General features: G+C 44.6%; 1 protein-coding gene across 1 annotated transcript; it reads left to right on the forward strand.

Moving 5' to 3' along the window:
• Positions 1 to 3,233: 3,233 nt before the first annotated feature.
• LOC124864365 (rap guanine nucleotide exchange factor-like 1) lies at positions 3,234 to 27,072 on the forward strand. Its single transcript, XM_047359131.1, has 16 exons — positions 3,234 to 4,263; positions 6,154 to 6,464; positions 15,972 to 16,050; positions 18,032 to 18,209; positions 18,974 to 19,071; positions 19,292 to 19,404; positions 19,735 to 19,902; positions 19,977 to 20,074; positions 22,217 to 22,339; positions 22,528 to 22,706; positions 23,071 to 23,161; positions 23,345 to 23,395; positions 23,488 to 23,575; positions 25,497 to 25,561; positions 26,193 to 26,247; positions 26,354 to 27,072. Exons 1-16 carry the CDS (start codon positions 4,064 to 4,066, stop codon positions 26,476 to 26,478), a joined length of 2,022 nt encoding a protein of 673 aa, XP_047215087.1. The 5' UTR covers positions 3,234 to 4,063; the 3' UTR covers positions 26,479 to 27,072.
• Positions 27,073 to 27,626: the final 554 nt, after the last annotated feature.

The raw sequence follows: 27,626 nt of genomic DNA on the forward strand, positions 1-27,626 counted from the left end.
GAACCTTTCCTCTGGATTCTGGGGCAAAGGGACTTTGTTGGCTGCAGATCTAAGGCCTGTTTGGTTTACAATCAGATCTCAGGCTTTTAAATTAACTGCTGAATCAGAGCCTGTGAATATAATGTAGTGGTCTACACCACCCAAAGAATGCAGTTAAGGTGGTGCTTGAAATTTCATTTAGGAATCCAAAACAACCTGAATTCGTCTTTCCAGATTTGTCTACTCGGTGACAGCAGAATGATTCTGGAACGCTCTCTAGACTGTTGAGCGCTCACCCTCCACCTGTTTCACAGGTTACATTTATGATGGATCATCTGCAGATGTTTGGCACTGAAAACCTTTACAACCTTCAGGTAAGTTATTGATATTCAAGCAGAAGAAAAGTGGTCCTAAAATAGAACCTTGTGGTACACCATGTACCTGATTATAGGGTTGATTACTTCATGCCAACCTTAACACAGTCATTGTTGATGATTCCAACCGATCCTGAAGCAGCTTCCATGTGGCGTCTAACCAGAGCCTGGTCAGAAAACCTTCAGCTTCTGGACTGTTGCTTCCAGATCTGGACCGAGGACTGGTGTGGACTCCAGGAATCTGCTTCCAGAATACATTCAGATGTTTCTCGGTGTTCAGACGGATTAAACGTAGCTCCAGGAACATTACCTTCCAGAGACGACCAAAACCAGCATTTACTGCAGATGGTTCTTGAAGCACACAACGGATACCTTGGGAATGATTCACAGAGGAGATGGAGGTTTACTTGGAGTAAAGAGGAAAACCTTTACATGTTAAATCAGATGAAAGTGTGATTTGATCAGGAAACCTAACCCTGGAAACAGAAAGGATGGACACAGCTGGATAAACTGTAAATATTTGATTGGAGAAAAGGTTTTTATTTCCATCTTTGTATTCCCGTTAACAATCCTCTCATTCCTTAGCCTCAAACCTGCTGCTGACATGAATATTAATGAGCTACAGGAGGCGGGGCTCTTATATAAACTCCAACGACCAATCAGCCGTCAGACGGCCTCATAAATATTCATTGACAGCTCAGCACAAAGGAGCCTCAGCTGTTAAAGGGCCATTCTGCTCATTTCCACCGTGACGCCCTGATCCAGGCCCACCCAACTGCTGTAACCATGGCAACTCTTTCAGCCTGTGATGGACAGCAGGACGCCGATAAGGATGCTGAAGCTTTCTGGATAATTAGCTTTTTAACGTCGAAGCACCAGAGAGGATGGTGAGGGAACCTGCAGCTCTGATTGGCCAAGAAACCGCAGAGTTGCAATTCATGAGCCAATGAGAGGTAGGGAGCTTTGCTTTACTTCCTGGTGTGAAGCTATGACGTTATTTCAATCACAGGATCAATGAAATTAATCAGATTTCCTGTCTTTTTTCATCTGATTTATTTATAGCTTTTCACTCTTTTTCCTTTTTCTAGTAAATGATTCCATCCTCTCTTTTTTTTTAATTCAGTTTAATACTGAAATCAGATTTTCTGTCTTTAAACCCTCCTCGTTTATACGACCCTTTTAATCCACACTGCTTTGTTTCATTTGATTAAAAATATTAACTTTGTAATCTGATTCCTTGGATGGTTTTTCCTGAATAGCGAGTGATGTTAAAATGCTGAAATCCAGTCTGCTGGGAATGAATCTGTCATCAGTTTCTGTTTGTGAAAACTGGCAAATTTTATCTTTTATAAGCTACCCCTGAACCAGAGATGTCAGAACCACAGTACCTGGGCCAAGGATAAACGGAACCAGACCGTAGTTCTGTGGTCCAAAGTCTTCTTAACATTAAAGTCTGCATTTCATTTGGAAATCCAGGTCCCAGAGTCTGAAGGAAGAGTGGAGACGACCAGAATCCACGTTGCTTGAAGTCCAGTGGGAAGTTTCTACAGTCTGTGATGATTTGGGATGCCATGTCATCTGCTGGTTCTGGTTCACTGGGTTTTCTGAAGTCCACTGTCATCACAGCCATCTACCAGGACATTTTAGAGCACTTCATGCTTCCTTCTGCTGACAAGCTTTATGGAGATGCTGATTTCATTTTCCAGCTGGAATTGGTACCAACCCACACAGCCAAAGGTACCAGTACCTGCTTTAATCACTATGGTAACACCAGGAAAGTGTCTTGACCCAAACCGCACAGAGAATCTCTGCAGTTCTGCCAAGATACACCAGAACCTGACCTGAAGGCTGCTATCAAAGAAACCTGGGCTTTCTGAACACCTCAGCAGAACCATAGGCTGATCTCCTCGATGTTACGCTGCACTGATGCAGTAATTTATGCAAAAAGAACATGGACATATGGTTCAGTAGGTCCATATTTCTGTGTTGAAATCTGCTTTCAGTTGGTCAGATGTAATATTCACATTTTCTGAGAAACTGACTTCAGGGTTTAATTTGCTGTAAACCAGAATGATCAAAATTTACTCAAATAAATGCTTAAAATGCTCTATATAACCAAATCAATAAATTCTGGTGGTCCAATCACTTCCATGGCTGCAGGTGTGGAGAAACATGACTGACCTGCAGAGTCCTGACCTCGACCTTCTTGAACAACTTTGGGATGAATTAGAGCGGAGGCTGCAGTTCTGGTTCTGATCTAACTATGAGCACACCCCTGAACCTTGGAAGATGTTTATAGAATAGTGCTAGTTGCTGTTGATGACAGTGGTGGGTCCATCAATGAACTGGACCTTATAGATTAAGAATAGGATGTCCTCAAAGCTCACGTACGTTTAGAGGTAGACAGTCAGATGCAATATAGTGTTTGTTACTCTATATGGAATGAATCAGTATATTCTAATTTATTGAGATCAACCTGTGTTACAGTGGTGAGCAATAAAACAAAAGTTCAGAAAATTAGGTGAAAACTTGACATATGTAAGCTTTATCGGAAGAAAATAACACGGAGCCAAGTTCAGAACTGTGTGGTATTCCACAGGTGATTGCTGTTACGTGGTAACAGGTGAGGGGAATCCCATCCTGCTCCCCGCCACAGTGAAACAGAAACTGATCCCTGAGCAGGTGTCTGGTTCCTGGATCATCTTCCAGCACACAGATCAATACTGGGCCCTGTAACTTCACTGCCACCAATAATTAGCAGGTGTGGCGGAAAACTTCCTGTCAGGATCAGAGTCTAATGTTAAATTAAAAATAAAAAAAAATCAAAGCTCTCTAACGTCGAAATCTCGCGGTGTTTCAACTCTGTCGTCAGGGATATTTCCATTTCCATTAATTTGACACCGTGCCTGCGCACTACCGTGCAGTGCGAGTGTCGAGAGCGCGCAACTGCAGCAGATTGTCGCGCGGAGGGCGGGGGGAGCGCGCTTGATCTTCATCGCTGCTCATCCAGAAATTTACCAGGAGGACCAGGACCGGAGATCCAACAGCACCCTAAGCCTGCCGGACCGTTCGAACCTTTTGTGCATCCGAGTAGAACCAAAGAACCACCGGCGAGCCTCAGAAAACTCACCGTACCCAAACGCACCGGGCTGACTTGCGCTCCTCCAGGTAAGCGAGGAGGAACCAGCGATCCGCAGAGATCCTGATCTGAGCCCAGAACCACAGAGGCGCAGCGCGGACTGGAGGAGCTCTCGCTTGGCTTTTTCTTAGCCCTCGGAACCGGAGCTCGGAGCCGGAGCTTCGAGTTGACTCGGCGGGTGCAGCCAAAAAGAGGTTGGGGGAAGAGCGGCCCGGATCCGCCGCCGCTCCGAGGGTTTCTGAAGACCGCTGCAGGAGGAGCAGCTGCGGTGCGCGGAGACCCGGGGGCTGAGGAGGACCATCAACCGGCCGCCTCACCCATGGGTTAGACCCGGACTGGTGGTTCAGAGCAGCCCACAGAACCCCGGAGGGTCAGCTCTTACCTGTACGCACCTGCCGACCCTGACCCGACCTGCGGGGGCCGGATGATGTAGACGCCGCTGCCCCACCAGCAGCAGCACAGCTACCGTTCCAGGTCTTAGGACCCCTAGATCTTAGGCTCTCAAGTCTCAGCACCCAGGTCTCTGGACCCCAGGTCTCAGACCCCCAGGTACCCGGTCAAGAGAAGAACCATGCCGGCGGGGATGAAACCGCTGGAGAAGTTCCTAAAGAAGCAGACCACCGCTCTGACGCGGGCCGGGGGGTTCGGAGGGGTGGGTGACAAGGCCAGCGGTGGGACCGGAGCGTCCCGCAGGAGGGCCAGCCTGTCCCGGGTCGTCCCGTTCTTCAGGGAGACCTCACCTGAAAGCGGACACGCGCGGGAGGTGTTCAGGTGAGAGCCGGGGGGGTCTATGGTACAAGCATATTCAAAAAAGATGTTAGAAATTAATCTTAATGAAATCCTAATGACGCTGACCCAACTGAAGGTTAAAGTTTGGTGTCATCTAGGTCCAAAGAGGCAGAAAAAAAATAAACCTCTTGACACCTTAACCACAGGCTACTTTATTAGGCCACCATGCTAGCGCTGCTTTGGACCATTTTGTGCTGCCAGAACCTTTGTCATGAATCCAATAAGGTGTGAAACATTTCTCAGAGACGTTGGTCCATTTTGACATGAAGCATCACACAGTTGCTGCAGATGATGAGAACCTTCGGTTCCACCACATCCTGAAGGTGTTCTGTTGGATTGAGATTGAGGACTATCCTGCTGGAAGCTGCCCTCAGAAGACGGGTCATCAGAATTTAGGTTCCTTCATGATGCTCAGTTCGAACTTCAGCCCGATGTCCTCACCCTGTCTGGGTCAATAACTGCATTGGGTTGCTGCCATGTAATTGGCTGGTTAGGCTTTCATTCTGAGATGAAATTAAAGTGGTGTTCCTAATAAAGCGGCCAGCAAGTGACGAGCTGAACCATGTCTGATTGGCCAGAAACCGGTTCATGTCATCGGTTTTACTGTGTTTGGTTTCTGCGTTCCAGCATAGTCTAAAACAGAATGTAAAAAATGTAAATTCAGAGAAAAAATTTTTAATTTCTAGAAATTATTCCTTATTTTATGATCTAAAATTAAAAAATCTGACTTTCTGAAGAAATTAAATACTTTTTACATGAATTTATGTTTAAATGATGTCAATTTTCTCACTCAAATTAGTGACTTGATTGATCATTGAGTTTCCCTAACAGAGATTAATGTTCACCCACCCACAGACCATAACACGGTCATTTTTTGGGCCTTTTCTGGACTCTTAATCTAGACCTGTGGTTCCTAAACCGAGTCTAGATCCCAAGCATCCAAGAAGGAACAGATCACTAACTGGGATTTAAATAATCAGTTTCAAATGTGCAATAATCCCGTCCAGAACTGACCTAAGTTCTGATATAAGTCGCTCCACCTGGAAGTCTGATCTAACCGTGTTTCCAGAACATCCAGATGTTAAAACCAACTTTGTTCATGTTCTTATTGAAACCAGAACCTTCCAAAATCTGGTCTAGAAATTCTAGAAATTGTAATTGTCTGGAAATGTGTTGATTTTTAGGATTTCATTTTTAGTTTTAGTTCAGATAAACACCTCCAGGCATTGAAGGTTCTTCTGATCCAGGAGCTGAATTTCTAGTTTTATTTTTCCCCTGATGATGATTAAATGATGCTAAAACTTTCCAGGACGTATTTTATCATAGTTCTGTCCAAATATCTGTGGTTAAAACAGCCAACCAACAGTCATCTCCTGATTCAAGATGTTTAAACCTGATGGGACGCTTTTCCCCTACTCCACTGCTTTGGGCCCTCTCAGCCACCGTACCTCACCGTACTTCTTATCTGTCAGCAGATATACTGAAGTTGTGGACACATGAATGTTGTTCAGCGGAGAGCCATGATTGAAAGCTGGACATGAAAAGGCCCCAGAGATGCATTCTGATGTTTAACGGCCGGGTCAGAGACAGAATAATTACAGGAGAAATATTTGAGATTTTAACATTATCATAAATCCAGCCTGCATTCATGCCGTTTTGGTTTATCTTAATAAATCTGAATCATTTTAGCTGTTCATGTCAAACTGAGGTTGTTCCAGATGTTTGAAGCAGCATCTCCTGATGCTTTGGTTCTGCAGAGGGAGTTAAACTGAATGATTCTGATGTATTAAAGTTGAATAAACAGTCATCTGTAAGAAATCGGACCTCACTGGAATCATCAGTTTCAGTAACTTTAACCTCTGACCCCTCCAGCCCTGACAGCGAGGACCCCCCCTCCTGGCCGTCAGCTGCGGGGACTGGGCTGGCCTCAGTTCCCTGCAGCGCCAATGGCTCTGGCTCTGGAACTGGATCTGGTTCTGGCTCTGGTTCTGGAGGAGGAGATGTCCGCAGTCCATCTCTGTCCAGCGATGAACAGAGCTCTGAGGCCAGTCTGATCACAGAGACCAGCTGTGGAGGAGGAGGAAGTGGAGGAGGAGGGACGCCTCTTCATCCTGATACTCCGGACAACCTGACCCTTTCTGTTCTGGATGGAGTGGCTGGAAAACGCTTTGGACACTGTGCAGGTAAGACCTTCCCTGCAGGGAGAACACAGCTTGATGGATGGATGGATGGATGGACGGACTGATGGATGGATGGATGAGTTGATGGATGGATGGATGGATGGATGGATGGATGATGGATGGATGGATGGATGGACGGACTGATGGATGGATGGATGAGTTGATGGATGGATGGATGGATGGATGGATGATGGATGGATGGATGGATGGATGGATGGATGAGTGGATGGATGATGGATGACTGGATGGACGGATGGATGGATGGATGGATGGATGGATGGATGGATGGATGGACGGACTGATGGATGGATGGATGGATGACTGGATGGATGGATGGATGGATGGACGGACTGATGACTGGATGGATGGATGACTGGATGGATGGATGGATGGATGGATGGACGGACTGATGGATGGATGGATGAGTGGATGGATGATGGATGACTGGATGGATGGACGGACTGATGGATGGATGGATGGATGGATGGATGGATGGATGGATGGATGGACGGACTGATGGATGGATGGATGAGTGGATGGATGATGGATGACTGGATGGATGGACGGACTGATGGATGGATGGATGACTGGATGGATGGATGGATGGATGGATGGACGGACTGATGGATGGATGGATGAGTGGATGGATGATGGATGGATGGATGGATGACTGGATGGATGGATGGATGGATGGACGGACTGATGGATGGATGGATGGATGGATGGACGGACTGATGGATGGATGGATGGATGGATGGATGGACGGACTGATGGATGGATGGATGGATGGATGGACGGACTGATGGATGGATGGACGGACTGATGACTGGATGGATGGATGACTGGATGGATGGATGGATGGATGGATGGACGGACTGATGGATGGATGGATGGATGGATGGATGGACGGACTGATGGATGGATGGATGGATGGATGGACGGACTGATGGATGGATGGATGGATGGATGGACGGACTGATGGATGGATGGATGAATTTTTTGAGTAAATAATAAATTTATCCTAATTTTCAGAACCAAACCTGTATAGATCTTCATCAAGACTGTGGACTTCGAGTCATTCAGTCATCCACCCATTAATCCATCATTCATCTATTGATCAACTATTTACTGAAGATATCTAAAATATGTGTTGACCTTTAATAAAATAATCCAAGTAATAATTTAAATATTTCAAAAGTATTTTTCAAAGAAACATTTTCAGTGCAGGGAAACATTTAATGGTCATTTTAACTTTCTGAAATGTTAGTTCATTAAAGGGTTAGTTGGTGTGAGTTCTGAGACAGTTTGCTGAGTTTCTCACTAACAGGAGGTGATTTTACTCCCATTTACAAACTCTCACAAAGGACTCTTTATGATCCGCCTGCTGTGTTTGTTCTTCTGGTTCTTTTGCAACGTGTTCTGTTCATTAGACGTTCACAGTTTGTCTCTGAGAAGCCGCAGAGCCGTGACGAGTTCTGTTCCCACAGAACCATCCGCTCAGTAGCAGGAATCAGCAGGATAACTGAAACGTGCGGCAGGCAGAATTAAAACAGTCATGTACATTTGTTCACAAGCCGGATAAAAAATAACATTTAAATAGCTGTAAAACCATGAAAAATACTAAAATATGAAACATAGTTTACCTTGGTTTATACCTTTTAGCATAAATAATTTGCATGATTTATGGTAAAATATTTGACATAAATAAACATGTTACAAAATAAAATAAATGGTAAAGTTGGGTTTATTTTAAAAAATATAGATATTTTTATATACGATGAGGTTTTTTAGAGACAATATTGATATTATTATATATCAATATGGTTATATTAGTATTTTGTTTGCATAATACAGTAGTTATATAATTATTAATTATAGTTGTACACATTTTTATGTATTATTTATGTAAAATCTGAAGTTAAGTTAGTTTAATTATGAATATGAAATATACATCATAACTTCAATCTGTTGGAATATTTATTTAACTAAAACAATTCACCAAAATATTTAGGAAATAATAAATAACAGTAAAATTATTATTTTTTTGCTATAAAAGAAGAATTTTTAAAATCTATTTTCATAAACATGCTCTTGTGTTTTGCTTCTGCTTGTCTGGCATCAGTTGACAGAAGTTCTGTTCTGCTTGGTCGTTCTCAGTGACTCAGTGATGTCGTAAGCGAGGAATCGGATCAGCGCCTGGGCTGTCTCAGCCCGGTTAGATTCTGCTGGTGTTGTTCTGATGAGACAAAGTGAGACTTTCAGACTGAATCAGAGGTTCACGCTGATGCCGGAGCTCAGATGTTCAGATTCATCTGATGGAGCCTCAGTTAGATGGTTCAGCTTCACTTTAGCGGTGCTTCTGGAGGTACATGTTCTGCTCACAGCCTTCCGACTGCAGCAGCTCTGTTGAGGTGAAGCAGGACCAATGAGTGTTCCTGATCTTCCTTCAGTGGTCTGGAACAGAACCATGCTGCAGTTTCTGAACAGTTATGAGGATCGATGGTGCTGATTGGGACCTCCTACATCCTCCTACATCCTTTAGTGTCCAAGCAAATGTCAAAAATTCCCATGAAGGTGGTGTCCACCCTGAGCAGCAGATTCATGTGTTTGAAACCATCCAAGGTGCGGTGTGGATTTGTATTCACCCCCCTGAGTCAGAACTTTGTAGAACCACCTTCAGCTGCAGGTCCAGCTGCTGGTCTTTTGGGGGTTTTTTCCTCCACCAGCTCTAAACATCTACAGATAGCCTTGCCACAGATTCTCAGTTGGATTTAGGGCTGGACTTTGACTAGGCCCTTCTAAACCATCCCATTGTATCTCTGGCTTTAGGGTGGTTGTCCTGCTGGGAGGGGAACCTCCACCCCAGTCTCAGGTCTTCTGCAGTCTCAAACAGGTTTTCCACCAGGATTGTCCTGGATCAGGTCCATCCATCTTCCCCTCAGCTCTGACCAGCTTCCTGTCCCTGCTGAGGAAAACCATCACCACAGCATGATGCTGCCACCACCATGTGTTACCATGGGGATGGTGTTTTCAGGGTTATGTTTCAGAAGTAGACCAAAAGCTCAGTTTTGGTCTCCTCTGAGCAGATCACCTTCTGCTTCTGAAGGCAATGGGTTGCACTGAATTTGATCTTGTTTGTGTTTTTTGTCAAATAAAATATTTTGTGGATTTGAAGTTGAAAAGTTTCAGGGGTGTGAATATTTTATGAGGTGTGTGTAGTCACTCAGTGAGTTCCTCAGTGTTTCCTACGAAAGAGCAGACTTTGTTTCCAAACCGTCTCCTCATCCAGTCTCTGGTATTCATTCCTTCTAGCTTCCCTGCTGTGATCCAGATGGTCCTGGGTTCTGTTAAAGCTCTTTGGAAAAACAGTTCTTCTGGCTTTCTGAAGCTCTGTCAGCAGTTGTCTGTGGTTCCTTTGCCCCAGTTTCAGTCCAGAACCTTACCCAGAACTGTGTATGCTTAAAGTGGACAAGAGGATGCCTCTGTTCCTCAGATGGACGGTATGTGAACGTCAAGTTCTGGGAGTCGCTGCTTTCTGCTGGAGTCTCAGTCTGCAGCTGAAAACTTGTTTTTATTTCATTTCAGTCTCATGACATTTCCTCTGTCTCAGGTTATTTCCTTCTGGAATATTGGGAATGATGGTGATGGGATATGATTATTACGGGGAGCTGTGTTGACGGTTGACTGCTTGGATCTCCTCATTGAGCTGATGATCCTTCCAGCAGATGATTTGTCTCAGTTTCCCTCAGTGCAGCATGAAAACGGCGGCTGTTGGTCCTCTCAGACAGCCTGACCCGCATCCAGCTTTTATTTCAGCTCAGAACGTCTCCTGAACAGGCTCGCAGGCAGGACGTTTGGACGGTTTGAAGAGCAGGTTCTACCTCACGGTGCCTCCTCACTCAGCAGGTTTTACCTGCTGTACGTGGGAACTTCTCACCTGCAGCAGTGCTGGGAAGCTTTACTGATTGGTAATCCAGTTACCTGTCAGTGTGTGTGTGTGTGTGTTCCACAGACATGGCCTCTGTCAGTGACATCAAGCCCTCTGATTGGCTCCCTAAGCTGGGAACAGTTTGATCTTTAATAATGAGGCAGAACCAGGGCAGATCCTGCTGCAGGTGGGATTTTCTCACCTGATTACATCACTTCCTGACAGAGCTGCAGCTGAAATACAGAACACAGTTCAGGGTTCTCAGGGAGGGAACAGATAGTTCACCTGGAAACTGCATGGAAAATACCTGGAATATCACAGCTTCCCAACAATTAAATGAAAGCAAAAGCTGCGTGTTAGAACATGTTACGTAACCAGCGCCCAGCATGGCGAGAGGGCGTGTCCAGGCAGGTGTTCAGGTGAGGTGCTGTCACGCCATGGAGCTAAAGGTAAATAAAGTTTCTCCTGAAGGAGCTGCAGCTTCAGGGGTTCAGACCTGGTCCAGGGTGAAAATTCACAGACACAAACATAGCTCTAAGTGTGTGTGTGTGTGTGTGTGTTTGTTTGGCCTCCAGAAACTCTAATTAAGTCTCTTTCTGAGGCTCTAATTAGACGTTTCAGTCGTTTTATTGTCCAGCAGGAGAAAAAAACAACAAAATTAAACTTTTAGACACGATAAAACCATCGAGCTCAGAGACACAAACAGAACCTCGTCAGTCACACAAAAACCAACCCAAACTGTAGGAGAACCCAGCTTTTATTCCAGTATTATCCTGCTTTCATCCTAATTCTGTCTGTATACCAACTTTATTCTGATTTTATTGTGGTTTTACTCTGATTCTATCCGGCTTTAATCCTGATTTGATTTTGGTTTCATTCTAATTTTATCCTTATTTTATCTCGCTTTTAACTTGTCTTCATTTTTATCCTGGTTTTAAATGAATAAACTTCAATAAGTGGCTGTTTCTGTTCATCAATCTATCTGGAGTCCATCATCCTACTCAGAGAATGATTATTCACAAGTTAAAAATATTTAAAATGGCCATCCAATTGTCCCAGGAGCTTCTGCCTAAGGTCAGAGCTTAAAGGTCAGAGAAATGACCAGGGTTGATGATGTGGCATGTTCTACACCTTGCAGCCATTAAGGTGGACCATGATCTTCTCTGTGTACCAAAATATTCTAGAGTTAAGTGTCCTACAGCTGAAGCTTGGTGCAAACTGGGTCATGAGTGGGACAATGACGATCACGCTCCTGCTCCATCTTCTTTACATTCAGCCACTTAGAGCTGGAGCTTCACCAGAACAGTTTAAGAAGCAGTTGGTGATATAATGATGATTGAATCCATCTGAGTGAAGTTCACACGTTCCCTTGGTTGGAAAACTGTGCAGAGGATGAAGAAACAAACTGATCCGTGTGTGGGAGGAGGATTTTCTTCAGAGAAGTGTTCCCACTCATTTACCTCTCTGGATGCTTTTACCTTCACTCCTCCTCCTCCTCTTCGTCGACCTCTCTGAGCTGCACGTTAGTCCTGTTTGTGCATCGTATGAACGTTCATGTTATGTGTGCAGAAGAGGCTCTTTTAGCACCTGTTCACATAGCAACCAGCTCTCTGTGAGACGCTGGGAGAAAAGGAGGAGTGGGAGGCGGAAAGAGAATGTGAGCCGAGGAGGTGGGAGGAAAAACACTGAAATTAAAGCTCCAGCTGGGAAACATGCAGGAAAACCTCCAACTTCTCCTCATCCCTGCAGCTGGAGGGATCACATGTTCAGCTGCTGCCAAAGATACACAGAGAAATGTAGAATACGATGGTTTATGGGTCGAATCAACCCAAACATCAGAACAGAATCAGAGATTCTATTTTTTGGTCCTATCTGTAGGTCTCCACCTTTCCTGAGGTTCTTCATGGATGAAAGCACTTAAAGAAATGTGGTGGAAAATGGGACGTCCCTTCATGAATGTCTGTGAAATGACTGGATTCAGTCATGGATTCAGAATGAGACCCTGAGGTCAGAACAATGTGCTCTTTAAAACCTTTCTCCTTCGTTCTGGTTTCTCCTGCTGTCTGCCCTGGGGACCTCCTGCTATGAACATGTAAAGAGGCACGAAACCTCTTGTTGAAGGAAGGTCTTCAGTCTTTTCTAAAACACAAAGTTTTAGATTCTGTCTCTGATGTTCTGATGAACCTCTGCACAGTAGAGCCGCCTCTCTGCCAAACAGAACATTTTCACTGGTTAAACGCTTATTTCCATGTATGAATGCAGCTTCCCCTCCATGGTGTCGTCCTCCGGCCCGATCCACTTTAACCGCTCCTTTCTGCACGGCTTCACATTGTGAAAGAACCTTTCTCTGCCAGCTTTAAAGCCCACATGTGAAATATTCCCGTGTTTGTTTGGGATGAAAATATTTTCCACCTTTCATCTGACAAAGTTCCTGCATAATTCAACAGGAAAACAAACGGATCTGTTTACATCAGCCGGAACCCAGATGGATCAGCGCTCACTCTAATCTGATCTTCTGCTCGTTTACATCCTTTAGCTGAAGCAACAGTTTGCAACGAGGTACCAGCAGACCCAGATGAGCTCATTGTTAGAAGGTATCAGTCAGGAGAAGAGTAGAAAATAAGTCCTCATCATTACCACAGCACAGTGAGGACAATCAGGACTAACTGGTTTGGAGAACTTTTTCCAAACAGAGTGAAGATAAAAAGACTTTCATCTGCACGTTCTAAGAACGTTCCTCAGCAGTCTGACCAGATGCAGTAAACTGAGTCGAGTGTTCCTGCAGCTCTTCTGTGGAGCAGAGGAACATCAGAAGCTCTCTGAGGAACATGTTTAACATGTTTCTGTCTTAAACAGGTGAAGCTGCAGGGAACATCTAACTATCTCCAGCAGCTCGTCTGCATCCTTTCCTGAACTTCTGTAGACAGTTTGTTCACTCGACGGTTTGGCTTCTTCACACTCCTTCAGTTCTTCTCTGGCCTGCAGCCCATCACAGCGTTTCTTCATCCCTGTCGGCTTCAGCTGCTCTCTCTTCCTCCTCCTCTTCCTCCCACCATCTCACTCTTCCTCTCTGTTTCTCACCATCGTTCCTCTCTGCGGATCCTGGGATCTGAGTGCTGGTTTGACTTTAATCATCTGTGATAAAGGAATCAGGAAGTTCTTCTTTTCATTTTCTGATAATCTCTGACCCGGTTGGGTCTGCAGTCTGGTCCTGATCATTCCTGCTGTCCTGGTTTGGTGTCGGTGCAAGTCGGTAAGATCTGTTCCACACTCTGTGGTCGATGTTGTCAGATTTCCCTGATCCCCCCTGTGCTTGAGGCCTGAAGAAAGACCTCCAGATCTTCAGCTGGAACTTGGACTCATTTGTCCACAGAAGACATGTCTCCCTCTGGAACGGGCTCAGGTTCAGAGAACTTGCTGTGTATTTGATCAGAGTTCAGATGTGACCTTCTGACCCTGGAAGACATTTTTGGAAGCAGAGGCTGGTTCTGCCAACTGATGGTGGTCTTCCAAGGTTCCATGTGGAGATGCTGATCCAGAGATGGGATAGTTTCTGATGCAGAGCTTCCTGAAGGCCCTGAGATGGTCCAGTAGTAGATGTCCTCGAATCCTTTCATGGCGCTGAGCTTTGACTCACCCGATCCAGACAGAACTGCTGATCAGCTGAGCGTGTTCTGGTACCAGACTGGGTCAGCACTGATCTGGGTGGACATGTTGGACTACTCTTTACATTTTTACATGATTTGGTTCTGACTGGTTTCTGTTCAATTTTTAAGGTTTGTTTTTTATTTTAAATAAAATAAGAACAAAGTTTAAAAAGGAAAAAACACAGAAAATAAATTTAAATAAATAAGAAAATAAATAAAAAGGAGAAAAATGATCAAAAATTTCCAGAAACTTTTTCTGTTTTAAACATTTTTAAACCCGACTCCTTCCAGAACAAATCCTGACTGATCTGAAATTGTTCTGTAAAACCTCCAGAACGTATCTAGATTTGGACCATATTAGGTCTGTTTCTCCTGGTTTCCTACATGCTTTCTGTTCACAGTTGACCCGTCTGCGTTTAGAACCAGAACTGACTGAAACGGCTGTTTCTCTCTGGACATTCAAACTGGGTCAGGACCAATGTGGAATTTCAGTGTGGATGTAATTCTGGTGTCAGTCTGGACTCATTTGCCCGATATTTACTGGTATCTAAATAAGAACCTTAGGCTCGGCTTTAGACGGGTTTTGGAACAATATGGGTCCATTTTGGACATTTTTAGACTGAATTCCTTCCAGTTTAGCTGAAATTATTCTTTAGCGGATATTTAGGCTGGTTCACTTATATTTGTCTAACCTTTGCTGGTACCACTGGGTTCTGAGCTAATTTGAACTGGTATTGGACTGGTTTTTGGTTCATGTAGAACTTTTTCAGACCGGAATCCTGAAACGGGTTGTTATCTGAAAATGTTCTGTCTTCTTTGTTTGAAATCTAATTTCTGGACTGATGTGTGGATTCTGTTGGGTCGGGACTCCATTTTATTGGTATTAAACTTTGTCTCTAAGCTTGTTGGATGTTGGTAGGTTAGGGACTGGTTCTGGACCGGTATTTGTTAGATCGGACTTCCAGAGATGCTTCTGTCTGAATTTACTGTTTTGTTTATATTGTTTTGAATTCTATACTGGAAAATTCAAACGGGTTTGGTACCAATCTGGACTAACTTGACGCGATCCAACTGGATTTGGATCAGGTTCATGGAAATTTGACGCCCAGGTTCTGACACCTGCTCTGGTCTCCTGGAATCTTCTGAAAACATTTCTTGGTACTCTGTTTCAAGGGACAGGGATCTGACTGGAGCATGTTGAGTGATTAGTTCTGAGGATGAACGGATCAGTTCTGATCCGTTTTCCTACAGCATCCACTGTGATTTCTCTCCTTCCTATCAGTTTCTTCTTCTTCTCTCACATCCCCCCCATCCTCTCGCTGTCGGCAACGTGTTGTCTCCATGGAAACCGCCTGCAGAGAGGCGGGCTTGGACTGGACACACCCACTGCAGCATGGCTCTCTCTCACACACACACACACACACACACAGCAGTGTATTTTAGTAAATGTGACCACAGGTTTGAGGCGCGTCGCGCTGCTTCAGCATCTTAAATTACAGCCGTCGTCTCTCTGCTCGCTGTGTGTCACGGCTCAACATATAATCAGAGGAAGGTTTATCTGCATCCTGCTCTGAGACACTGTTTTTCTGTCAGAATTCACTCTGCGTGTAGAAAACAGGAACCCGTGAGGCTGGAAACAGAACTGTCCAACCGCTGAGCCTCTGTCTGAATTAGTTTAGATGGTTTAAAGCCACCACTCAGTCTCCACCTGGTTGATTTAATATCATGAATGAGCTTCAGTTTCAGTCTTTAATAGACCAGGCTGAAACTGAAGCTCCATGCTTTCTGAGCGCTGCTTGTATTCATGTGTGCAGCTGTAGTATTCTCTCTGACCACAGGTGAGTTTCAGTGTTCAGGTGGAGTCCTCTGGTTTCAGATGGAAATGTTGATGCTGCGTTTAGGTACACTGTGTATATTTAACCTCTCTGTGTGCAGAAACCCTGCTGGATGACTTCATGTTGACACATCCCATCTTCCTGACGGCCGACAGGCTCCAGCAAGTCCTGCTACAGCAGTATCCTTCTCCTTGGCCTGCTTGAACACACAGTGAGCCCGGTAGAATGCGCTGACGGCGCTGCGATGTGATGTGCATGCCCAGGTACATGCATGGGTGTGTTTAATGCGATCAGAATGAGAGATGAGCTTCGCAGGTTTGACTTTAAGGGTATTATCAGCAGCTTTCTTTCAGTTGTATAGCTGCGAGTTGTATTTTCCCTCTTCTTTGCCTGCAGGCTGACACCGCCTCAGCTGCTCTGCTTCATGGTTGTTCTTGAGGGTTTTTTGCCCCACCTTCTCTCTGTGTGTTTTTGTTCCAGAGGAGAGAGAAAGATCATTCCTCCAGGTTCAGATTCCAGAGAAAAGCACAACACGTCCAAAAAATCTCTCTAATGATATTTACCTCAGAGCCAGATCCGGGAACCGCTCCTTAACTCTTACTGTAACCAGAACTTTTTTTACACTTTGATCTCATTCATCTACCCATCCATCCTGACCCCTCCGTGTCCTGAAGACAATGAACTCTAATTACCTTCAGTGTTTGTTCTGTTTTGGGGTTTTGCATAAAGTTCTTCACACCAAATCTATAACACAAGCATCCTGCTGAGACACTGTAAAGTTCTTGGTAGGACCAAGATGAGGTGAAAAAAGGAACTTTGGGAATGTGGCCCATCTATCTGGATGTGTCCGGTGAGCCCTGGTGTCCAGCCTCCTCCTGCTGGAAGATGGCTTTGCCTGAGTTAGAGCTGAGTTAGGTTCAAACCTCCAGCCATCAGCTCAAGTTCATGCTGATGTTCTGGGGGAGCAGAGGCAGCGGAGGTAATGCAACATGGCTCACTGTCCTGTGTAGTACAAACACTGCTCATGTGGAAATCAGAAACACACTGTGACTGGTTTCAGGTGCGTCAGCAGGTACGACATGTTTGGACCTTCCCTGAAGGAACTACGCCTAACGAATGACTGAGGTGAGGAATGGAAATGTGTCCGACTGGTGAATCCACATTTTATCCCCACACCCCAAATTCTGAATCTGTTCTGCCTCAGCCAGAATCTCACCCCAAACCCGCAGGTGAAAATCTGCAGCTTTCCAGATGGTGACCATAGCCTCAGAGTTCTAGTTGCTGATTGTATTTCTAACTGTTTCACACTCAAATGACTCCATCCTCAAGTCTCAGAGCAATGAAACTAAACACGACTGCATCATCCGCAAACAACTTTACAATCTGAATCCTCCCGACTGTTTTACTTTCACACGCAGAACGCTCCAAACGTCACCGATCACTGAAACTAACATGGCTGCATCATCTGCAGATAACTGTCAGCTGACCTGGAAATCCTGGACGTCTGTTGCCTGGTGCAGGAAATGGACACATTCTTCTGTTGGGTGTGTTAACATTAAAAAGAGTTGATTATTTCAGTTCAGGACTGTGCTGATATTAAAACTGCTAGTTTTTACATGAATCCTCCCCCACAGGGAGATGAAGAGGAAGAGAGGGATGTGGGTGGATGAAGAACAGTGAAAGAAATAGATGGGAATAAATCTTTCTTTGTTGTATTAAAGAGATGGATGAAGATCAGCTTGAAAATTATGTGTTCAGTTGACCTCAGGTTCTTCATTCAGACACGTGCACCTCTGTCCTCCATACAGGATTAAACAGCCATAGACCTGAAGAATATCTCTTTTTAATGGAGAGCAAAGCTTCATGGGAAATGTAGCTGAAATTCTCTCCATCAGACAAACAGCTGAAAAAGCAGCTCATCAGCGAGCCAGAGGATGAAACATCCAGTGTGTGTGTTGGTGAGGCAGCTGGATGAGAGTTTCTGTGTGTCTGCGGTGTAATGTGGGTCATCATGGTGGCGTCTCTGTGCTGAAAATGATGCTCCTCCTGCTGTAACACAGAAGATGCATGTAGGTTTTTATGTGCCGCAGCAGAGGAGGAACCACATGTTTCAGACCGAAGCTGCAGCCTCGTTTCCTCCTTAACGCAACGCTCTTCCAGATTCACACTGGAGGCTGAGGGGGGGCGCAGAGAGGGGGAGAGGCGAGATGGAGAGTCGGAGGCGGCGATGAGCGCCGCAGAGAGGAAGCAAGCGGTGTTGAACATGGCCTTCAGGTACCTGGACACCTACAGAGAGCTGCTGCAGGAAGAGGGAGAGCGCAGCAACAGCTTCCCAAAGGTAGCAACTCACACATGAGCAGTGCAACACCAGTAGTCATCAATAACCAGAGTTAAACATCAGACTTTACACTCAGTCTGACCAAGCGTTGGTTAGATTAGGTGTGAAAGTGTGAATCCTTCATCAGAACATTCATTTCCATTCAGACTGCATTAATATTTCTCTGAGAATCTGTTTTAAAGATGCAAAATTAGAACAAAGATTCTGCATCCCGTTGTAGTCTGGAGGCCGATCCATGTGCAGAACAGATGCATGATGCCTCTGTTTGTCCCGTTCAAACCCAGGTGAATCCTGAGGTTTTTCTTCTCATTGAGGAAATGTCTTGTGATGGACGCTCATCTGCTGCAGATTTGTTTTAGGCTGGACTCTTTCGCTATTCCCTGTTTAGCATCCGGGTTTACTGCTAACAGCTCCTTGGATATTGTGCTTGTTCCAGACCAACAACAGGAAACTCTTTCCCGATTGCAGCCTTTGAGTAAAACTACGTAATCAGCGTGTAAACTGTCTCAAAGAACGAGACACAATCAGGCCTCAACATGTCTGACTTCCTGATAATTATCAGTCACCCCCTGCATTCACGGTAACGGCCTGATGGGAATCTCCAGGACCGGGACCTGATTCTGGGAAGGCCGTTGGCCTGAACAGGAAGCAGACAGAATTCCCCTAAACTGAAAGAAAACAGCTGAACCTGAGCTGCTGCTGGCGTTGGGTCCTAATGATGAGTCCCTGCAGATTGTGAGTCTGTTTGTTGCATTTGTGTGCAGGAGCTGTACATGTGTGCGATTCAGGAGCTGACCCAGTATCCTGAGCTGGTGGAGGACGTCCTCAAGCTGCAGCGATGGACTGAGATCTTACACTGCCCGTAAGACTCACACACAGAGCGCTTTGAGCCAGAACGTGATGAACCATCCATCATAGCTGAGGAGCTCTGAAGATGCAAGATCACTGTGGCTCAGAACGTTTCTTAGCAGCTTTTTGGCTGAACCATCTGAATTAATATTCCACATGCTGTATTTGTCAGATATTTATCACAGGTTTCTGTGCTGTCTTGCCTTTTATTTTGGGTATATTTGTGTCTCCAGCTCCAACGAGGAGAAGGAGAGCAGGAAGAAGCAGGTCCGTCCGCTGTTCAGACACTTCCGACGCATCGACGCCTGTCTGCAGCCCCGGGAGGCCTTCAGAGGCTCAGACGAAAGTACGACGCCCACAGATACCTGCAAACATGAACACACACTTGCAATACAAAAGCTGTGCTGCACTGTGATCTGTAAACACACGCACTCACAATTGAAATGCAAACACAGCTGCAATCTGTGGTCGGGATAAACAAATCACAAGTCAACACACCCTGAACAAACACACAGATCTGAGGTTTGGACTTTACAAGCCAGCCGTTCAGGCGTTGTTCAGCCAAATGACAGCCTGCTGTTCTACAGACGACCTGTAGATGGAGCCAGAACCTCTATGAGGACTGATTTCTCAGGAGAAATTCCCAGCTCACTGTGATGTTTGTGTCTGTTTGCAGTCTTCTGCAGGGTGTACACCCCGGATCACTCATACGTCACCATCCGGAGCCGCCTGTCCTGTCGGGTCGGAGAGATTCTAGCACTGGTTAAAGAGAAACTCCAGTACAGTGAAGACCAGCCAGTTTTGCCAGGAAACCTCATACTGGTGGCGGTCACCTCAGCTGGAGGTCCGTATGCCCATAAAGATGTTTTTCCTGCTGTGTGTGGACTCTCTGATGGCTGATGGATGCTGTGTTTTCAGAGAAAGCCGTGTTTCGTCCAAGTGACGAGGCCGTCTTCACCACGCTGGGAGTCAACACTCACCTGTTCGCCTGTGAACCCTCTGAACTCGACTCTCTGGTGAGGATCCATTTCATTGATTGGGTTTTTGAAAGGTTGATTGATTGTAGGATAGCAACAGCCAATGAAATCCGAGATGTCGGCGCGGCGTCTCAGTCATCCAGTTCATGCTGATCCCTGCGGAAAACATTCTGTTTGTGCACACAGTCATAGCCCATAAAGCTGGTTCTGATGCTGATTCTGAATGATTAAAATGTTCTGGCTTCCTGGAACGTTTCTACAATCAAAGTTTTAAAATTTAAATCAAAATAAATGAATTGACTTTCACCTACAAAATGACCTTTGTGCTAGCCGTATGTGGGACTCAGAGATCATCATCTTTTGGACCATATAAGTTTAAAGATGCAGTCAGATCAGGTCAGAGAAGTCCAATATGGATGAAATCAGTTCCAGGCTATTACTAAAGATTTCCATTGGGCATTAACAAAGTATTTTTAAATTGAACTGAACTGAGTTTCTTCTAAGATTAGATTGAACCTGTCAGACGGTTTTTCTTCCATGGACGAAATGAGTTTTAACGACTGTTACTGAAACGTTCTGCTGGTGTTTCTTCTCATGATGAACAAGTTTATTTGTAGAGAACATTTCAGCAACAAGACAATTTAATGCTTTACATGAGGAAAAAAGTACATTGCAGTGACATGTTAAAGAAAAGTAAAGAAAGAAGAGTTGAACTACAGACTGAAATGAATGAACTCAATGCTTTTGTAAAATCCTTAGACTAAATGGACCCTGCAGGAAAGTCTAAATCTTTAACCCATTCATTGATGCACTTTGTGCTTTTTGGTCCATATTTTTTCACCATAAAATCAACTGTTTCTCCCCAGGGAGGAGGTAATTCCTAGGAAACCTTCTGGCCCATTATGCCTCTGGGTAATGGGGGTATATTCCTTTAAAACTGGTCGGCGTCTGGACTGAGAATCAGAACCTTCTCTGTGCTCTGTAACCCCCCGAGCCCACCTCAGCCACGGTCAGTCAGGGAGGGGCCTTCTGCAGTGAACTGCTTCTCACTGCACATGACGAGGTCCACCACGCTCAGGTCTAAAGTAGAAAATCCTAATTGATCCCAGTACAAAACTTTAAGATTTTTAAACATATATTAATTATCAGGACCTTTTAAACTTTTTTAAATTGTATAAGCAGTGCAGTTTTATAAACAGAACAAATCTTCCTCACTCCATGCCACAGACTTGAGTTCCTGGCTCAAGACAAGGATCATCCTACTCATGGATACTCATAAATACTCATAAATACTCCTAAATACTTATAGATACTCATGGACACCTGGTTTACCCTTAAATCATAACTCAATCCTGCAAATAGAACCAATCAAACTGTAGGAGGGACTGACAGCATCTCTAACATGAATACAAGCTCAGTGATGAGTCGGACTCACTGCATAGATGCCAAATGTTATCCAACTCTGATCCTAACTAGCTGGGTCATTTCATGTCATTTTCCTGACATGTAGCACCACATCATCAGTGACTGTGGTGCTGTTGCATAAAACAAACACCGACACAATGAACCATAACTCTGTCATGTCCAGCTGAAGCTGTCTGTTGAGACTGCACTTACCTCTGGTGGTCATTCTTTATCTGGTCCTTGTCCATGATGACCACATTACATCCAATCCAGATGCTTCTTTTTAGTGTATTTTATCTAAATGGGTAAAACTGAGAGCTTTGGAGGTTATTCAGTGACATTAAGGGGTTTTGTCCTGCAATCCTACATTTGACTGCCACAACCACACAAAAAGAATGGTCTAGTGTAGAATCAACCCAGTCCAGAAGATTTTAGCCATTGGCTCAAACAGAGGTTGGTCTATTTTGTAGAATTCAATGTAAAATTAGTCCAACTAAGCTATTTTAATCCCACAAAAAGTGAAAGGTGAAAGGTATAAAGGTGTGGTATACCCCAGTCAGACCACCAGACCATCTCAGAACATCACAGAGACTCGGAGAAACATGAAAAAGACTTTTATAAAAGAGTAAGAAGGATTGAATTAGGAGAAAGATAAAGGTCTGAAAACAAAGCCTTGAGGGATGCCTACGTTAGTTCCCAAATTTCCCAAACGTAAAGCGGCTTCCTGAAGTTGGGTTCAATGTGCAACAATAAAATCGTATTTCTTACTTCCTTCAGCTTCCTCTTCCTGAGGAGATCCACTGGACGCCTGGTGACAGTAAACTTCATGACATGTCGGCGGAGGAAGTAGCCAATCAGCTGGTGGTGTTCGACTGGGAACTTTTCAGCTGCGTTCATGAGGTGAGAAAAACCTTAAAACCTGGGATGTTCTGATGAAATAAAACAGAATGTATGAATCTGCAGCTCCTTGTGCAAATTTTAAAGAATGTAGAAAATGTCATCTTTTTTATCCAGCTGAACTTTGCAGCGATTGGTGAAGATCACAGTTGGTAAAAGAGATGATTAAAGTTATGTGCGCCCCCTTGTAGGTGGAGTTCATCTGTTATGTATTTCATGGTGAGCAGTCCCGCTGGCGCCCCCTTAACCTGGAGCTGGTACTGCAGCGCTGCAGCGAGGTGCAGCACTGGGTCGCCACGGAAATTCTGCAGTGCCAGTCGCTGCCGAAGAGGATCCAGCTGCTGCGCAAGTTCATCAAGATCGCAGCACTGTGAGTCCGAACGCTCCATGTCACACATTATGGACCGGCAGGAGACCATATGGGGCACACGCTATAAAATATTATAAAAATGAAAACATTTTCCTTTTATAGTGATCAGCAGATTTAAATATTTTCCATTTCCTGAATTTGATTTTATGAAATATGTCATGATTAAATATGTCTCCCACAGAGACAAACCTGATTACTGCAGCTTTTCAGAATAGGATCTCAGATGAGATCCTATTCTGTTTTTGGTGTGTCTTCTCAGACTAACACAGGGATCAGTATCAGGCATAAACTGGTCATTCAGTAGCTCTCTGCTGCCTACCAGTGTTAAGGATGTAAAATGACACATTTCTTCTCTGTGTTTCAGCTGCAAACAGCAGCAGGACCTGCTGTCGTTCCTGGCTGTGGTTCTGGGACTGGATAACCCGGCTGTCAGCAGACTGAGGCTCACCTGGGAGGTACGACCCGATGAGACCAAAACCAGAGACCAAATGAGTAAAAATGCTCTAATTAAACAGCTGGGTTCTTTGAAACTAACACAAACCCACTGCTGGAGGAAACAAACTGGTTCCTTCAAACAGAACCAGAGCAGACAGATCCTCTGTCTGATTCCATAATGAATTCTGTTCTGTTGTGTCCAGGGTCTTCCAGGGAAGTTCAGGAAGCAGTTTCAGCAGTTTGAAAGCATCGCTGTGAGTAATCCACATTACTGCTCAGTCTGCACCAATCAGAACTGCCCTGGTTCTCAAAGATGATGCTCATCTCTGGCCTTTTTCTCCTCCAGGACCCCTCCAGGAACCACAAAAGCTACAGAGACCTGATCACCAGCCTGAGACCCCCACTGATCCCATTCACCCCACTGCTGCTAAAAGGTGATTTTTGTGCTGCTGCTGGTTACTTTGAAGCCTGAAGGATAAAATGACAAACATCTGATCTGTTGTACTGTACATCTAAGAAGCAATCAGGGGCAGTTAAATTCTGCTCTGCTGGGAGATGCAACACAGACGTTATTCCTGCAGTTGTTTCATCTCAGAGGTTCATCAGTTGGACTTTTGCAGAGTGGTCGGTTCATTCTCAGGTAACTGCGGCTCCACTGGGACTGTGTTGGCCTCCAGCTGAGGACTAGATGTGGTTAATTAGACCTGCTGGCCAATCGGCTCTTTGTTCTTCTGCAAAACAGTCCCACACACACACAAAGGTTCGTCTGCATCAAAGAGTCTCCTCTCCTGTAGGTTTGTGAGAATCTCTGAAGAACTGTGAGGAGCTCTGGCAGAAACGTTCTCTGCCCCGTTAGCATCAGTTGAAGTTAAGCTGGACCTAAAAGGGAAAAGAAATGGAAGCGAAAGTTTTTATTATTTTCATATCTGAAGAAATTTATGTTTTCAATAAGAATTCACAAAGCACCCCCAGGTTTCTCTATGTAAATAAATATCAGATAAATAGATTCAACTCAAATGAATTAATCCAAGATGGTGTGCAGGAGACTGTGCTCCTGCAGCTTGAAGCACTCTGTCTCCATGGCAACACAGTCAGAGAACAGGATGGATGAAAGTGGGTTAAAAAGGAAAATGTGTTTTGTAGAGACGAATCTGACGCCCTCATAGGGTGAAAAGTTAAAAACTCTGATTTAGGGTTTAAAAAAGTACCCATTAAAAACATGTTCATGGTTGTTGGTCAGGAAAATAAAATTCATTTCCATCTTTGAGATAAAATATGCAAAATAAAAGTCCTAAAACAAACCAAGGGATCTGATGATCCAAGAAGTGATCCAAGAATGCAACTGGAAGTTGCAGGAGAGTGATCTCACTACGTTTGAAGCACCAAACTCAGGCATCAGTGCATGACAGTGGCCTCCCACGACGAGATTAGAGAGAGGAAGGTCTGCAGCTCAAACATGAGTTCAGCTCATTAAGATTCATGTGTTGATTTCTCTGTTGAGGCAGAAGAAGCTCAGAGACCTAACAGACCGGCACCGCTCAGAGGGAATTAAAAGCTCCCGGTGGTGAACCAGTCTGCATGTAGTTCACTACAGTGAGGAAAGACTGTGTGACAAAAAGCAACTAATTAATACAATAATAATTGAAAGCAGTGAAAGGAAGCAGCTGAAAGTCTCACTTTTCTCCAGATAATCAGTCTGTGTTAGTGATGAGAGTTTGACTGCACTACAGTAATGAAGCTCTCCATGCATGAGGACACCGCCTGTCCCTCCACTTGAAGTCCACAAGTCCAGCTGCCATCAGATTTCTCACAGCAACGAGTTATTTGGTCCTAAAAGGCATTAGGTTGAAGACGGTCCATATGTGGTGGATGACAGCTACCGCTATGCAATTAGACTGCAGTCAAACACCTGCTCTTTCATTTGACTCAGACACTGAGGAAAGATAAGTTGCAGCTGAAGCTATTTCTTGTGAGTAAACCACCAGGGGGAACGTTCAGTGAGAGGAATGAGATGTTCTTTATAAAGCTGAGGTGAAACAGCAGAGATGCTTCACCATAACAGACTTTCTATCACCTGGTCTGGTCTCTGGCTCTGCTTGAGTTTTCTAGCTGTGGCTTTACCTGCGTGGTGTCTCCATCACTCACCTCTTTCATGTTCCTACAAATGAAGCCAAGATTTTGCATTAATCTGTGTTTTAGACACCATTTTTGGTTTGGTTTGGAGTTTTTGGTTTTGTTCACGGGTCTCCATTCAACATTGACCCTCTATTGTTACGACTCTGATGCCCATCAGACGAAGTGCTGCTTTGCTTCATCAGTGAGATTCATTAATGGTCTGATTTGTGTCGGTTACAGATTTGACGTTTCTTCATGAGAGTTGCAAGACGTTCCACGGTGAACTTGTCAACTTTGAGAAGATGGTGAGTTTATTAATCCCAGACTTCAGGTATGTCCCGATGAAGACCTCTGGTGTTCAGATGTTTGAATCATGGCGTAAATTATTTAAGATGAGTCTAAATATTTTCCAGCCATGCAGCCAAATCAACTCTAATGTTTCTAAAGTTGTTAACGTGGTTCATCAGTTAAGGAGCGAAGTGACAGAAAAGTCTAAAAAATGTGCAGTTGCACTGTTGGAATATTTCTTCCCAGACTGGTTTAACAGATTAATCAAAGTCAGATTTCATTTTGAGACAATGCCCAGAAAAATTCAGTCACAATCATTGTATGAGAAGGAGAGGAATGGCACAACGGTGCTCCTCAGCTCAAGCCTGCAGGCGGCGCCATTGAGCCACTTTTAGATGTGTCCGCTACAGTTACAGAGGGGCTAAATGAACCTAATTGCTGACCACAGTTAGAAATATCTAGAAAATATGTGAACAGATCAGAACATTTTCAAATCGCTCCAGAGACAACGACAAGTCAGAGAGCACAGCGGTCCAAACACCTGCAGCCGGGTCAGCGCTGGAGTCTGACTCTGAGTCCGATTTCTGTGGCTCTCTAGACCTGATGTAGAACCTGATGTTTTCTGACCATTTTCATGTTGTTCTCCAGCATAAAGTGGCTGAGATGGTGAGAACCATCAGACGGTACCGGAGCTCCCAGCTGGGTGAGTCTGGACCTTTTCTCATCATACTGTCTGACTCCACCTGGTGGCAGGCTTCTGCCACTGCAGCTGTGACTACTTACTGACAAGTTGATGTGTTTTCTGGTAGCCATAGATACAGAGACGTCCCCGTCCCACCTGCAGACAAAGGCCTACGTCCGTCAGCTGCAGGTGATCGACAACCAGAACCTGCTGTTTGACATGTCCTGCAAGCTGGAGCCCAAAGACACGTAGAGGGATGGAGGAGGGACAGAGGAACGAGGAGAAGGAGGAGGTTCAGGACCTGCTCCTGAACGTGACACACATCCTGCCACCATCCCAAACATGGAGAACCTCCATCCTGCAGGACACAAAACTTTTCATGTTAAGACCTGTTTCATTGCTGCTGCTGCTGATTCGCCTGTGCAGCCTAATGTTCTGCAGAATCTGTAACACTGAAAACTCCAGAACCAGCCAGATGGACCTGCATTGACCCAAACCTTGGTTCCTAACACACAGCTGAAACCCAGTGGTATGTCGCTGCCTCTTCAGAGACCTGTTTCAGTCTGGATCTGACTTATTTCTCTGCAGAGAAACCTTAACATACACATCTTCACCTGGAACAACTGAAGATATGCAGAATTTATCAGAAAATTTATTTAGCTCATCTCTCAGATTATAAATATATATAATATATATAATCAGGAGAAAAATGCAGAACAAATTTTTTCATTTTTAAAGATCCATGAAACCCATCTGATCCCTTTGAAGAACAGCCATGATGACAAAAACAATGAAGGATCAGACTTGTTACATAAAGCAAATAAAACCAGCGGTGTGTGAGTCAAACCCAGTTCATGCAACAATTTGTTGTTCTTGGCAGAATCATTGATGTTTGCTTTATCTTTCTTTACCAATAGATGGCAGTAGTTGTCAAAAACTAATCCTTTAAATATTCAGAGATGCATTAAAGATCAGATCTTCAGGGTTAATGTTGGTCCAGAACCCAAACAGTGTCAGTGATGGCTTTAGCAGCTGTGTGTTAGAAACTGATAACACGACTCCTGACTTATGGACCAATCAGACTGTTGATAACCAGCAGGAATCGTCCAATCAGCTTGCTTCAGCCAGATTCAGGCTACAGGATTCAACACGATATGACCAGACTTCATGGACCAAACGGGTCGAATATAAAGAGCTATCCTCTCCAGATCTGCAGAATTATTGCAACGGGATCTTTTCACAAGTACAACCACCCCCACAGTGGGTTGATGATACTGAGACTCTGTGGGTGTGCTGCAGATCTGTCAAACGTGCTGAAGGAGCTGGAGATTAACAGACACCAGCAGCTGTTCAGCTCTCTGTTCTCCGAACAGTCCAGAACTGATCTGTAAATGTTTAAA

Source organism: Girardinichthys multiradiatus, chromosome Y, assembly GCF_021462225.1.
Source record: "Girardinichthys multiradiatus isolate DD_20200921_A chromosome Y, DD_fGirMul_XY1, whole genome shotgun sequence".
Taxonomy (NCBI): domain Eukaryota; kingdom Metazoa; phylum Chordata; class Actinopteri; order Cyprinodontiformes; family Goodeidae; genus Girardinichthys; species Girardinichthys multiradiatus.

Coding starts and splice junctions, on each gene's coding strand:
- LOC124864365 (XM_047359131.1), top strand. CDS start 4,064: ATGCCGGCGGGGATGAAACCGCTGGAGAAGTTCCTAAAGAAGCAGACC. Junction 20,075..22,216: donor CCTCTGAACTCGACTCTCTG/GTGAGGATCCAT, acceptor TACTTCCTTCAG/CTTCCTCTTCCTGAGGAGAT. Junction 23,576..25,496: donor CACCCCACTGCTGCTAAAAG/GTGATTTTTGTG, acceptor TGTCGGTTACAG/ATTTGACGTTTCTTCATGAG.